General features: G+C 43.0%; 1 protein-coding gene across 1 annotated transcript; it reads right to left on the reverse strand.

Annotated features, from left to right (window-relative positions):
* Nucleotides 1-3,218: 3,218 nt before the first annotated feature.
* On the reverse strand, nt 3,219-10,751 carry LOC135522805 (E3 ubiquitin-protein ligase TRIM39-like). The gene is made up of 2 exons (XM_064949416.1): nt 10,590-10,751; nt 3,219-6,862 (listed from the first exon to the last, which is right to left on the reverse strand). The coding sequence occupies exon 2, from the start codon at nt 6,858-6,860 to the stop codon at nt 5,184-5,186; it is 1,677 nt and encodes a 558-aa protein (XP_064805488.1). The 5' UTR covers nt 6,861-6,862; nt 10,590-10,751; the 3' UTR covers nt 3,219-5,183.
* Between the last annotated feature and the right edge of the window lie 4,139 nt (nt 10,752-14,890).

A 14,890-nucleotide genomic window follows, 5' to 3' on the forward strand; every position in this document is an offset into this window, starting at 1 on the left:
CCCTCTCTCTCACTCTCCCTCACTCTCTCTTCCTCCTTCTCTCTCTCTTTCTCTACCGGACCTGCTGTCTCGACCTCTGAATGCTCGCATATGAAAATCTAACTAACATTTACTCCTGAGGTGCTGACTTGTTTAACCTTCTACAACCACAATCTGGCCTTAATGGCAATGTACTCTTATAATCTCCACCTGGCACTGCCAAAAAAGGACTGGCCACCCCTCAGAGCCTGGTTCCTCTCTCGGTTTCTACATAGGTTCCTGCTTTCCTAGGGAATTTTTCCTATCCACCGTGCTTCTGCATTGCTTGCTGTTTGGGGTTTTAGGCTGGGTTTCCGTATAGCACTTTGTGACATCTGCTGATGTAAAAAGGGCTTTATAAATACATTTGATTGTATGACTCGCTGTGGTAACAGGGAATAAGCATCAAGCAAAACAACACTCTCAACACCCTGAGAGATATGACTCATGTTGGTGTTGGAGGGAATTCAAATGAAGATCTGATCGATTAATGTATGCTGTTTATCGATTTAGCTCTGGAACGGAGCCAGTCTCAGATATTTACACACATAAGACTCTCAAAGGCCAAGGCACTGTGAGCCTGTGGGGCGTGGGCACTGGACACACATGCTACGACACCACTGACAGGAAAAGAGTGTTTGTGTGTGTGTCTGAAATCCTTTAGTGTGTGCATGCAACTCCTGTTTTTTTCTGTGTTTGTGTGCTTGAGTCAGTGTTGGTGTATGCATGTGCCTATTTCTATATGCGTTTCTGTGTGTGTGCGTGTATGCGTGCGCATGACTCTACAGCAGCAGACAGATGGCCTGGCTGCCAGTCTGCTTTGGCCCTAATGGTGTGTGACAGGGACAGATCCGTTATGCCACGTCTTATTGGGCCCGTCACATCTCTGCCAAGGGCACGCATGACGAGCTGCCATGTGAGATTGGCTGGGAAACAGCCAGAACATTCCGGAAAGAAGAGGTTTATCCTCCTCACTACTGCTCAGCCTCAGTCCCGATTCTCCTCATGCACAGGTGCTGCGTTAAGTCATAGCAGCTTCATCACCGAGCGAGGATGAGCCACCTCAATCTGTTGTTTCTGATGAAATCCTTGAGAGTCTAATGAAAATGTTGTTGGGCTCTCCTTCCCAGGCAAGCATTTGCCATAGACACACTCTTTAATGTTAACCGTCTATGACAGCAGACATTCAGCCAGTGCTAACGTGTCCTCTAGTGCACTGATGACATGGGAAAGAGAAGGACAGACGTGTTATAGGAATAACCATTCATTGGTCAACAGATACTGACAAAAATGTTTTCCGAAGCTGAAATAACTGGATTTATTTGTTTGTCTGTGTTTGACCCATAATTACACAGTCCCACGCTTGCTAAGTATCACAGTACGTGGCGGTGTATGTTATTGTACACCAGGAAAGGATTTGTTTAACATTCAACAGGACATCCTTGTAAGGGCCATTATGCAGTGAAATCATCTATATGCAAGCAGTAGGAGAGCCCACTTACAGCATGGCTGTAAGAGCCTTCTTGTAGGTGTGAGTGTTGTAAGTCATCTCTGTGTAGGTGATATTGTGCAATTCACCCTACATTGCTGACCCACATTTTATTATATTCCACCTAGTCCAATAACAAAAAGAACACCATTGCTGTTCAGCCTTACCTTTAAAAAACATGTTCATACTCAAACCCAGACACACAACCACAACAACTCAATTCCTTGAAAATGCTGCTCCATTTCGGCAGTCCGTGACCTCTGACTCAGATAGCAGAACTTGGGCAGATCTCAACCACTGTTACAGTAACCCTAGCTTATATGAATATCAGACACACAAGACCCCAAAAATCAATTCCTCAGCAGAAGTCCTTCTCTTCTTCTGCAGTGCCCCCTGATTCAGGTAACAGAACCTGGTCCAATCTCCACCAGTGTTTCAGTGACCTACATAAGATCCCAATTAACAACATGAACATTGTCATGTTCTGACCTTAGTTCTTTTGTTATGTCTTTGTTTTACTATGGTCAGGGCGTGAGTTGGGTGGGTTGTCTATGTTCGTTTTTGTATGTTGTGTTTTGTGTTTGGCCTGGTATGGTTCTCAATCAGAGGCAGGTGTTGTTAGTTGTCTCTGATTGAGAATCATACTTAGGTAGCCTTTTCCCACCTGTGTTTCGTGGGTGATTGTTTCCTGTTTTGTTGTTTGTGTCACCATTCAGGACTGTTTCGGTTTGCGTTTTCATTGTTAATTTTGTATTTTGTCATGTTCAGTGATTATTAAAGTATCATGGACACTTACCACGCTGCGTATTGGTCTGATCCTTGCTACTCCTCCTCAGACGAAGAGGAGGAAATCCATTACAAACATGTAGGCTCTGACCCAGAAACGCACATCTAATGTCTTTGTCACCCAACCCTTAAACAGGTGCAGAATTATAATTACATTTGCCTTATTAAGTGGGCTTGACAGATGGGTCACCTTCACCACAGTTCATGGTGGAACTGAACCATTATCATTCTAATGTGTGTGGAATTATTAGTAATTGGTGCACTGCTATTTAGCTTTGTCATTACTGCAAACAACCACATCTAGGACATTCTACTGTATAGTGTGGGCACATTGTGCATTGATATGTCAGATTCAGTAGGTGTTTATGTCAAATTATGGGTCAGTTAGATGAGGTGTGGTCAGAGTAGTCATATACTGTAACTTGAGCCTGGCACAAAGCCACATTAGGCCTGAGTCAATAACCGGCATATTTATTTTCTTTTAAATACTTGGGGCATGATTGATTTAGCTAACATTCAGTGTTTCAAGTGGGCAGTTTTGCACTTTTGGAACTATTCCTATTGGTTCCATTGTGCCGGCAAGGCAAAAATGCACCTGAAGTATTTGAAACAGCAAATGTACATTTGACCCAGGTTTGTACTACCTGCATATGACCTGAGATTATCATGTTTATGAAAAAGAGCTCAGAATCTACATTAAATAAATCACTTAGGCCTATGCATTTCATCACAAAATGTGTTCAAGTAGTCTGCCTGAATTACTGGATGTGAAAAGGTGTTTGCTGGAACACGCACCTGCCTGTTGTTCCTGTCAGACCAGATCAGATTAGTTCAATTAACAATGCCAGGAATGCTGTTCCCCACACTTCTATTACAGTCATTGATCCAACATACAGAGACTGATCGACACACACAGTTTCGGGAAGTACTTGTTCTTTATTTTCACATAATAAATTAGAGTAACAGTTGTAATCACACATTTTTACCAGGCGATTAGCTACTATACAGTAGTATACAGTACTTAAGTAAAAAATACTTTAAAGTACTACTTAAATAAATTTTGGTGGTATCTGTACTTCACTTTACCTTCTTTTTTTGACAACTTTTACTTCACTACATTCCTAAAGAAAATAATTTACTTTTTACTCCATATATTTTCCTTGACACCCAAAATTACTTGTTACATTTTGAATGCTTAGCAGGACAAGAAAATTGTACAATTTATACATTTATCAAGAGAACGTCACCCTGGTCATCCCTACTGCATCTGATCTGGCAGACTCACTAAATTTGAAATATTTGAAATGATTTATACTTTTACTTTTGATAATTAAGTATATTTCAAACCAAATACTTTTAGACTTTTACTCAAGTATTTTACTGGGTGACTTTCACTTCTATGAAGGTATCTTTACTTTTACTCAAGTACAACAATTGGGCACTTTTTCCACCTCCTGAGTATACAGTGCATTCAGAAAGTATTCAGACCCCTTTACTTTTTCCACATTTTGTTACGTTACAGCCTTATTCTAAAATTGATTAAATAGATTTTTCCCTCATCAATCTACACACAATAACCCATAATGACAAAGCAAAAATATTATTTTTAAATGTTTTGCAAATATAAAGACAAAACAAAAATTGAAATATTACATTTACATAAGTATTCAGACCCTTTACTCAGTACTTTGTTGAAGCACCTTAGTCAGCGATTACAGCTTCGAGTCTGACGCTACAAGATTGGTACACCTGTATTTGGGGAGTTTCTCCCGATCTCCCCTGCAGATCCTCTCAAGCTCTGTCAGGTTGGATGGGGAGTGTTGCTGCACAGCTATTTTCAGGTCTCTAGAGATGTTTGATCTGGACATTCATCAACTTCTCCTGAAGCCACTCCTGTGTTGTCTTGGTTGTGTAGCCACACCTGTGTTGTCTTGGAAGGTGAACCTTCACCCCAGTCTGAGGTCCTGAGCACTTAAGAGCAGGTTTTCATCCATAATCTCTTTGCTCCGTACATCTTTTCCTCGATCCTGACTAGTCTCCCAGTCTCTGCCACTGAAAAACATCCCCACAGCATGATGCAGCCACCACCATGCTTCACCGTAGGGATGGTGCCAGGTTTCCTTCAGATGTGACTCTTGACATTCTGGCCAAAGAGTTCAATCTTGGTTTCATCAGACCAGAGCATCTTGTTCCTCATGATCTGAGACTCTTTAGGTGTCTTTTGGCAAACTCCAAGCAAGATTTCATGTCCCCTTTACTGAGGAGAGGCTTCCATCTGGCCACTCTACCATAAATGCCTGACTGGTGGATTGCTGCAGAGATGGTTGTCCTTCTGGAAGGTTCTCCCATTTCCACAGAGGAACTATGGTGCTCTGTCAGAGTGACCATTGGGTTCTTGATCACCTCCCTGACCAAGGCCTTTCTCCCTCGATTGCTCAGTTTAGCTGGGCGGCCAGCTCTAGGAAGAGTCTTGGTGGTTCCAAACTTCTTCCATTTAAGAATGATGGAGGTCACCGTGTTCTTGGGGACCTTCAATGCTGTATAAATGTTTTGGTACCCTTCCCCAGATCTGTGCCTCGACACAATTCTGTCTCTGAGCTCTTTGAACAATTATTTTAACCTCATGGCTTGATCTGTGAGACCTTCTATAGACAGGTGTGTGTCTTTTCAAATCATGTCCAATCAATTGAATTCCCCACAGGTGGACTCCAAACAAGTTGTAGAAACATCTTGAGAATGATCAATGGAAACAGGATGCATCTGAGCTCAATTTAGAATCTCAAACCTGTTTTTCGCTTTGTCATTATGGGGTATTGTGTGTAGATTGATGAGGATATTTAAAAAATGCTGTCCATTTTAGAATAAATCTGTAACGTAACAAAATGCATCCCTAATGTAGCACTGGGCCAGTCATCTGACTGACAGGAGAGATGACCAGAGGGGCTATGTTTCTCTCACCATCAGGATACCCACAGTGGAAGTATGGATAGAGTTTCTCTGTGAATTTGTGGCCAGTGAAAGAGCAGATGTGAGATCTGGCAGTGGCATCCACATCATAAATGGAGACCCGACCCTCCTCATAATCCACAAACACCCCCACCTTCTGGGGCTTCTTTTTCAGGCTCAGCTGTACTTTGGGGTCATTAGCCTCATAGTAATTACTTGTGCTCAGTCCCAAAGTCCAGACTCCATCCTCAATGCTCAGCGGTAACCACCCCTGCCTATTGATGGATTCTGTGGCCACTCCTAAATCCCATTCAGTCTTGCCCTTCACCTGTACCTCATAGTACAATTTCCCTGAAGAGAAGCCCTCCTTCCCCAGGACACTGTATATATAAGTAAACCTCTTTGGGTTATTTGAGAGATTCTGTGATTGGTCCCCACACCTCACTTGCTTCCCATCCACGGACAGGATTAGTTCAGGATATGCTGTGTCAGGGTCCAGAGTCACATCCACTGCATACTGCAGAATCTTCATCTCAGCTTCACACAACTTCTTCAGCTCGTTCTCCATTTCATTATGAAATCTCTTTACCTCACTCGTCAGTTTGTCTCCCAGCTGAGATACAGCTCTCTTCATGTACCCCATGTGCAGGTGGCTTTGAACACTGATCTCCGACCAGTCCTTGGCCTTTACAGGGAGACACCAGGATGGGGAGCTCTGGAGGAGTTGTAGATGATCCTTGGTGTGTGTGAGCTGCCCCAGCTCAGAGCTTATCCTCTTCAGCTCAGTGATGTCTTGCTCCAGTTCTTTAATGATACCTTCAGCACACTTCTCTGAAGCTTCTTGCTTCTGCTCAGTCACACAAATGAACTCAGCCTTACATTTATCTATGGAGTGAACTAGAGCGGTGAACATCTGTACTTTGTCAGACATCTCCCTCTCAGTGTGTTTTTTGCTGAGATCTACAGAGTGTTTGATCTCCTTAACCTTCTGCAGTCGCTCCTGAATCATCTGCTCCACTTGTGCCCCTGTCTTCCCAAGCTGAGCCTTCCTTTGGTCACATTCTTCTTCCAGAGGTACGCTGTTATGAGCCTTGTGGTCAGTCTCAGAGCAGAACTGACACACACATATTTGATCAGTCCTACAGAACAGCTCAAGGAGTTTGTTGTGCTTCTTACACATCCTGTCTTCAAGGTTCTTTACAGGGTTGATCAGTTGGTGTTTCTTCAGGGCTGGGGCTATCTGATGAGGCTCCAGATGAGACTCACAGTACGAGGTCAGACAAACCAGGCAGGACCTCAGAGCCTTGCGCTTCCTGCCAGTGCAGACATCACAGACCACTTCTCCAGGCTCTGTAGCAAAATCCTCTCTGTCTCTCACTATCAATCCCTTAAAAAGTTCTGCAACTCCTCTAAGTGTTCTGTTGACATCCGGTTCAGGTCTTATGTGGAATATCTGCTTACACAGGGGACACTGGAACAGGCCTGTGCTATCCCAGTATCCTTTGATACAGGCCTTGCAGAAGTTGTGTCCACATGGGATGGAGACTGGGTCAGTGAACACATCCAGACAGATAGAGCACTGGAACTGCTCTTCAGATAGGAGACTGCTGGGGGATGCCATATCTGGAACACATACAGAATATAAACTATAAAGAACCCCCAAAACATAGTCTAAATCAGTTATTGGAATGAGTCAACTTCAATATCTTTGCTCACTAAACATACACAGAAAGTATTCATAACTATTGACTTATTCCACATTTTGTTATGTTACAGCCTGACTTAAAAAATTGATTCAATATATTTGTTTCTCACTCATCTACACACAATTCCCCATAATGACCAAATGAAAACATTGTTTTTAGACATTTTAGAAAATGTATTGAACATGAAATACACAATTATCACACCCCTGAGTCAATACATGTTAGAATCACCTTTGGCAGCGATTACAGCCGTGAGTCTTTCTAGGTAAGTCACTAAGATGTTTGCACACCCGGATTGTACAATTGGATAAACGTGGAGACTCAGAGCAACAAAATGCTATATCATACACTGCATTGTTGAGGAACAAAGGGAAAGTAATTCTGCTTTGAAAGCACTTTTGAGAAAATGTTATGGTATCTAGTGAAGAGCTCCTCTTTGTCTACACCCATTTAGCATCGTTCACACCCTCTTAAGCTTTACCCCCACCCCTCTCGTTTCTCCCTCAGAGCGTTCAGAGCGCAGACTTGACGCTCTGGCCGATGATTTGTTTACCAATGGATAACATGAAAACAGCCTAACCAGCTCTGCTAGCAACAATTTTATTGTGCTTTTTTGCAGACGTTTACTGACACTGCCCATATTCAACGCGTTGTACACTTTAGCTTAAGACATGTAGCTATCTAGCTAGGTAAACAATGAACCAAGCTAGGTAAATAACGTGTAAGATCACACAAGTGAATGTAACGTTAGCTAACGAGCCAGCCAGCTAATGTTTGCTAGTTAAACGACATTGAACATCATGTCGTTACTACCCTGCATGAATATGCTGGGAGCTTACCATCCAGGTTCAATGTTAACTATATAACATTAGCTATTCCCTCTGCAAGGCAATCAAACAAGCTAAGCGTCAGTATAGAGACAAAGTCGAATCGCAATTCAATGGCTCAGACACAAGAGGTATGTGGCATGGTCTACAGTCAATCACGGATTACAAAAAGAAAACCAGCCCAGTCACGGACCAGGATGTCTTGCTCCCAGGCAGACTAAATAACTTTTTTGCCCGCTTTGAGGACAATACAGTGCCACTGACACGGCCCGCAACCAAAACATGCGGACTCTCCTTCACTGCAGCCGAGGTGAGTAAAACATTTAAACGTGTTAACCCTCGCAAGGCTGCAGGCCCAGACGGCATCCCCAGCCGCGCCCTCAGAGCATGCGCAGACCAGCTGGCTGGTGTGTTTACGGACATATTCAATCAATTCTTATCCCAGTCTGCTGTTCCCACATGCTTCAAGAGGGCCACCATGGTTCCTGTTCCCAAGAAAGCAAAGGTAACTGAGCTAAACGACTACCGCCCCGTAGCACTCACTTCCGTCATCATGAAGTGCTTTGAGAGACTAGTCAAGGACCATATCACCTCCACCCGACCTGACACCCTAGACCCACTCCAATATGGGGCGGCAGGGTAGTCTAGTGGTTAGAGCATTGGACTAGTAACTGAAAGGTTGCAAGTTTGAATCCCCGAGCTGACAAGGTACAAATCTGTCGTTCTGCCCCTGAACTGGCAGTTAACCCACTGTTCCTAGGCCGTCATTGAAAATAAGAATTTGTTCTTAACTGACTTGCCTAGTAAAATAAAGGTAAAATGAAAAAAATGAAAATGAAATTTACCGCCCAAATAGGTCCACAGACAATGCACACTGCCCTAACCCATCTGGACAAGAGGAATACCTATGTGAGAATGCTGTTTATCGACTACAGCTCAGCATTCAACACCATAGTACCCTCCAAACTCATCATTAAGCTTGAGACCCTGGGTCTCGACCCTGCCCTGTGCAACTGGGTACTGGACTTCCTGACGGGCCACCCCCAGGTGGTGAGGGTAGGCAACAACATCACCACCACGCTGATCCTCAACACTGGGGCCCCACAAGGGTGCGTTCTGAGCCCTCTCCTGTACTCCCTGTTCACCCACGACTGCGTGGCCACGCACGCCTCCAACTCAATCATCAAGTTTGCGGGCGACACAACAGTGGTAGGCTTGATTACCAACAACGACGAGACGGCCTACAGGGAGGAGGTGGGGGCCCTCGGAGTGTGGTGTCAGGAAAATAACCTCACACTCAACGTCAACTAAACTCAGGAGATGATTGTGGACTTCAGGAAACAGCAGAGGGAACACCCCCCTATCCACATCGATGGGACAGTAGTGGAGAGGGTAGTAAGTTTTAAGTTCCTCGGCGTACACATCACAGACAAACTGAATTGGTCCACCCACACAGACAGCATCGTGAAGAAGGCGCAGCAGCACCTCTTCAACCTCAGGAGGCTGAAGAAATTCGGCTTGTCACCAAAAGCACTCACAAACTTCTACAGATGCACAATCGAGAGCATCCTGTCGGGCTGTATCACCACCTGGTATGGCAACTGCTCCGCACAAATCTGTAAGGCTCTCCAGAGGGTAGTGAGGTCAGCACAAAGTATCACTACCTGCAAACTACCTGCCCTCCAGGACACCTACACCACGCCGATGTTACAGGAAGGCCATAAAGATCATCAAGGACAACACCCACCCGAGCCACTGCCTGTTCACCCCGCTATCATCCAGAAGGCGAGGTCAGTACAGGTGCATCAAAGCTGGGACCGAGAGACTGAAAAACAGCTTCTATCTCAAGGCCATCAGACTGTTAAACAGCCACCACTAACATTGAGTGGCTGCTGCCAACACACTGACTCAACTCCAGCCACTTTAATAATGGGAATTGATGTAATATATATCACTAGCCACTTTAAACAATGCTACTTAATATAATGTTTACATACCCTACATTATTCATCTCATGTACTCTATATCATCTACTGCATCTTTATGTAATACATGTATCACTAGCCACTTTAAACTATGCCACTTTGTTTACATACCCTACATTACTCATCTCATATGTATATACTATACTCGATACCATTTACATTTACATTTAAGTCATTTAGCAGACGCTCTTATCCAGAGCGACTTACAAATTGGTGAATTCACCTTCTGACATCCAGTGGAACAGCCACTTTACAATACCATCTACTGCATCTTGCCTATGCCGCTCTGTACCATCACTCATTCATATATCTTTATGTACATATTCTTTATCCCTTTACACTTGTGTGTATAAGGTAGTAGTTTTGGAATTGTTAGTTAGATTACTCGTTGGTTATTACTGCATCGTCGGAACTAGAAGCACAAGCATTTCGCTACACTCGCATTAACATCTGCTATCCATGTGTATGTGACAAATAAAATTTTATTTGATTTAACTAGCGAAGCAAACAGCTGTGGGATACAAATAATAATTTCAGTTTTTCATATGTAATTGATTTGTAAAACAATTCTAAAAACATACACTTCTGTCTGCAACACAACTTAAAAGTCAAGGGGTGTGAAAACTTTCTGAAGGGACAGTATATAGAGTAGTAATAACTGTACATTCATTCCCATTTAGAGTAGTTAGTCACATTGAGCTGATGTGGAACATATTGAAACGGTAGGGTATGTTTTAGGATTTTATATAGAAATTAGTTTTTTTTGCTAAAGACAAACAAGTAAACACAGGTTTGGAAACAGAAAGGGATGTGAGATTATCTCTTTACTCACCTTTGCGTGTGTGTATGAATGTGTCTGTGTGGACACTGCTCTCTCCGCCACTCTGGTCCCAGAAGTGCACTCTGGTCCTAGAAGTGCAGCTGTGCCTCTGAATATAAGACAAGATGTGTTACATTCCACTTCTATCAACTCTCTCTCCTTACCATCAGTCGAGTGACGGAATACCTGCATTGCAATGCTTTACTGTCAGTCTTTATTTCCTGCTAGCGAAGGTAACCATTCATAGATCACACCCTTATGTAATTTCAATCAATTCAAACTTTATTAGTCACATGCGCCGAATACAACAGGTGTAGACCTCACAGTGAAATGCTTACTTACAATGCAGTTTCAAAAAATATGGACAAGAATAAGAGATAAACGTAACAAGTAAATGAAGAGCAGCAGTAAAATAACAATAGTGAGACTATATACAGAGGGGTACCAGTACAGAGTCAATGTGCGCTGGCACCGGTTAGTTGAGGTAGCATATACATGTAGGTAGAATTATTGAAGTGACCATGCATAGATGACAATAACAGAGATGAGCAGCGGTGTAAAGATGGGGAGGGGAGGGGGGGGGGCAATGCAAATAGCCATTTGATTAGATGTTAAAGAGTCTTATGGCTTGGGATTAGAAGCTGTTTAGAAGTCTCTTGGACCTAGACTTGGCGATCCGGCACCGCTTGCCGCAGAGAGAACAGTCTATGAATAGGGTGGCTGGAGTCTTTGATAATTTTTAGGGCCTTTCTTTGACACCACCTGGTATAGAGGTTTGCACTACCCTCTGTAGTGCCTTGCAGTCGGAGGCCGAGAAGTTGCCATACCAGGCAGTGATGCAACCAGTCAGAATGCTCGATGGTGCAGCTGTAGAAACTTTTGAGGATCTGAGGACCCATGCCAAATCTTTTCAGGCTACTGAGGGGGAATAGGTTTTGTTGTGCCCTCTTCACGACTGTCTTGGTGTGCTTGGACCATGTTAGTTTGTTGGTGATGTGGACACCAAGGAACTTGAAGCTCTCAACCTGCTCATCTGCAACCCTGTCAATGAGAATGGGGGCGTGCTCCTCTTTTTCCAGTACTCCACAATAATCTCCTTTGAGGTAGTAATTAATGCAAATTGTCTTACCAGACACCGCTGTTCTATCCTGCCAGTATAGCGTGTAACCAGCCAACTGTATGTTGATAGTGTCGTTGTTCAGCCACGACTCTGTGAAGCATAAGATGTTACAGTTTTTAATGTCCCGGGGGTAGTTTAATCTTCCGCGTAGCTCGTCGATTTTATTCTCCAAAGATTGCACGTTTGTTTGCAGAATGGAGTGAAGTGGTGGTTTATTCGATCGCCTACGAATTCTCAGAAGGCCGCCCACCCTTTTGCCCCTTTTTCAATGTAGCTGTTCTTTAAAACCCTTTTGTACCATTCATGATATGGCTTCACCTTTCAGTTATGAAAACCAGCTTTAAAAGATGAAGGAAGGCCTACTGTTTACACCAAAACTGTGGAAAAAAAATCTGGTTAAACAACAGTTTCCCAGTCTTGGTTAATGGGTAAGACAACAGGAAATAATATTTTTGACACGTAATCGATGTGACAACGCTGTTTGAGGAGATGAGGTGGGGGATGCTCATTGTTATGGCAAGGTGTGTCATCAACAGCTCTCTGGATTAACGAGACATCGGCATCACTCCAGACCTGAACATGTAACCCATGTGGTTGGAGGTGAAGTTGGAGCTGAAGCATGGTTGAAGGTGAAGGAGTGAAGATCCTGATCAATAAGGGGAAAGAAAGTTGAGTGCTGAGGGAGGAAGTATTCTGTTTTTGATTTTTTTTTTCGCAGCTTAGTGGAAAACACTTCCTCTTTGCATTTGTAGCTGTTATGCAAAGATGTGTTTTCAGTCAGTTGAGTTTTGCAACGCTGTACAGGATCCACATAGCTACAATTGTCAGTTCGAATTTTCTGGCTAAGCCTGTTTTGATTACCTCATGAAAGGTGCAAGAACAATGTTTTTTTCTGCAGTAGGCCTCCCCCGTCGTGGGAATGCTTGAACACTGTCCTCCTAACCTGGTTCTAAGGAAGAATACCTCCGGCCGGTCTCGGAAAACTGTCAGGAGTTCTTTATGCAGTCAGAACCACCAAGTTATAGTGGATTTCCATACAATAGATGGCCGTTTACTGATAACGAATTTAAGTAATTGAATAGTTGGTCAAAGGAGACATTTGAATAGAGTTACTATTGCAGTCCATTGGCATTGTAGTGTATTAATATATGTTTTTCTCAGTGAACAGATGTCATGATTATATGTTGTCCTTCACACTGTGATGTATTAATCATACCAGTCAGATTGTTGTACTTATGGGGGAAAGTGATCACAATTGTCATGCACATAAAAATTCATTAAAGAAGTTTTGTCAAAAAATGCAAATGTGTGTGTGTTTGCGTGCGTGTATGGTTGTTGGCCCCACTTCTGAAATTCTCTGTAAAAATCCACTAAAAGCAGACATGACAACTAATCCTAATAAATAAAATAAATCAATAACTGCTCCAACTTGTTCTCTGCATCCCTGATTCCTGACTCCCAAACCTCAATACTGGCCTGAAAAAGCCACAACAATAAAAACGCGATGTACATGGGCAAAGAACGGTGAACCCACTCTCAATACCGCCACAACACAGGCCCTCCAACCCTCACCGCCTCATTTAACCAGGAATTAACACTACGGCTGCACTGCATAGAAGGCAGCCCCCTGTGTTAATGCTGTGAAAAGAGCAGTGGTCAGTGGATCAGCAGAACAGAGGGTCAACACAACACTGTGCTGTTGTGAACCAGGCTCCCTAATGGCTGGTGTGCTCAGGTGAGAAAGGGGTAAATATTATTTACCCAAAGACACCCTGTATCAGTCGAAATGGTGACCATGTCTCACTCACCTACCCATCTGGAGACATTGCTGATCTGAAAAAAAATCTTGAAAAATGGACTTACTACGACTGGTAATGTGGTTGTCTCCCTTAGCTATCGAATGCACTAATTGTCAGTCACTCGACTAAATGTCTAAAACCTAAATGTATGTGTGGGGTACAGAGATGAGGTAGTCGTTCAAAAATCAGGTTACCCACTATTATTGCACACGGAGTGAGTCCATGTAACTTATTATGTGACTTGTTAAGCACATTTCTACTCGTGAACTTATTTAGGCTGGCCATAACAAAGGGGCTGAATGCTTATTGACTCAAGACATTTCAGCTTTTCAGTTTTTATTAATTTGTAAAACATTCTATAAACATTATTCCACTTTGACATCCATTTAAAATTCTGTCTGTAACACAACAACATTTGGAAAAAGTCAAGGGGTGTGTCAGGCATATGTGTATAGGTGGCAGGGAAGTCAGGCGCAGGAGAGTCAAACGGAGTGTAAAATGGAGTCTTTTAATAAAGTCCACGTAACATGCTCCATAGCACTAAGAGGTACATACATAAACAAACATGGGTACGAGGACCCGTCGCGCACCTATACAACATAAAACTACACTGACAATAAAACAATCTCTGACAAAGACATGAGGGGAAACAGAGGGTTAAATACACAACAGGTAATGAATGGGATTGAAAACAGTTGTGTGTGGGAAGACAAGACAAAACCAATGGAAAATGAAAAATGGATCAATGATGGCTAGAAGACCGGTGACGTCGAACGCCGAGCACCGCCCGAACAAGGAGAGGCAACGACTTCGGTAGAAGTCGTGACAGGGTGTGAATTATTTCTGAAGTCACTGTATATAAAGTAATAATAACTGTAAATTAATTCAGATTTAGAGTAGTTCGTCACATTGAGCTGATATGGAACATATTGAAACTGTAGGGTATGTTTCCGCATTTTGTATACAAATGAGTTTTTTTGCCGAAAGACAAACAAGTTAAAACAGGTGAGGACACAGAAAGGGCTGTGACTAACACTTCACTCACCTTCGCTTGTGTGTATGAATGTGTTTGTGTGGACACTGCTCTCTCCGCAACTCAGTCCTAGTAGTGCAGCTGTGTAGGAAACCTCTGAAGATGAGACAAAATGAGACAAGATGTGTTACATTCCACTTCTATCAACTCTCTGGTCAGTCGAGTGACAGAATACCTGCATTGCAATGCTTTACTTTAAGTCTGTATTTCCTGCGAGTGAAGTTAACCTTTCATATCTCATGCCATTATGTCATATCAATGTACCGGTTCTTTAAAAACCCTTTTGCGCCAGTCACAATATGGCTTCACCTTTTCAGGTATGAAAACCAGCTTTAAAAGATGAGGGAAGGCCTACCCTTTT

The sequence above is a fragment of the Oncorhynchus masou genome, chromosome 4 (genome assembly GCF_036934945.1).
Source record: "Oncorhynchus masou masou isolate Uvic2021 chromosome 4, UVic_Omas_1.1, whole genome shotgun sequence".
NCBI classification, from domain to species: domain Eukaryota; kingdom Metazoa; phylum Chordata; class Actinopteri; order Salmoniformes; family Salmonidae; genus Oncorhynchus; species Oncorhynchus masou.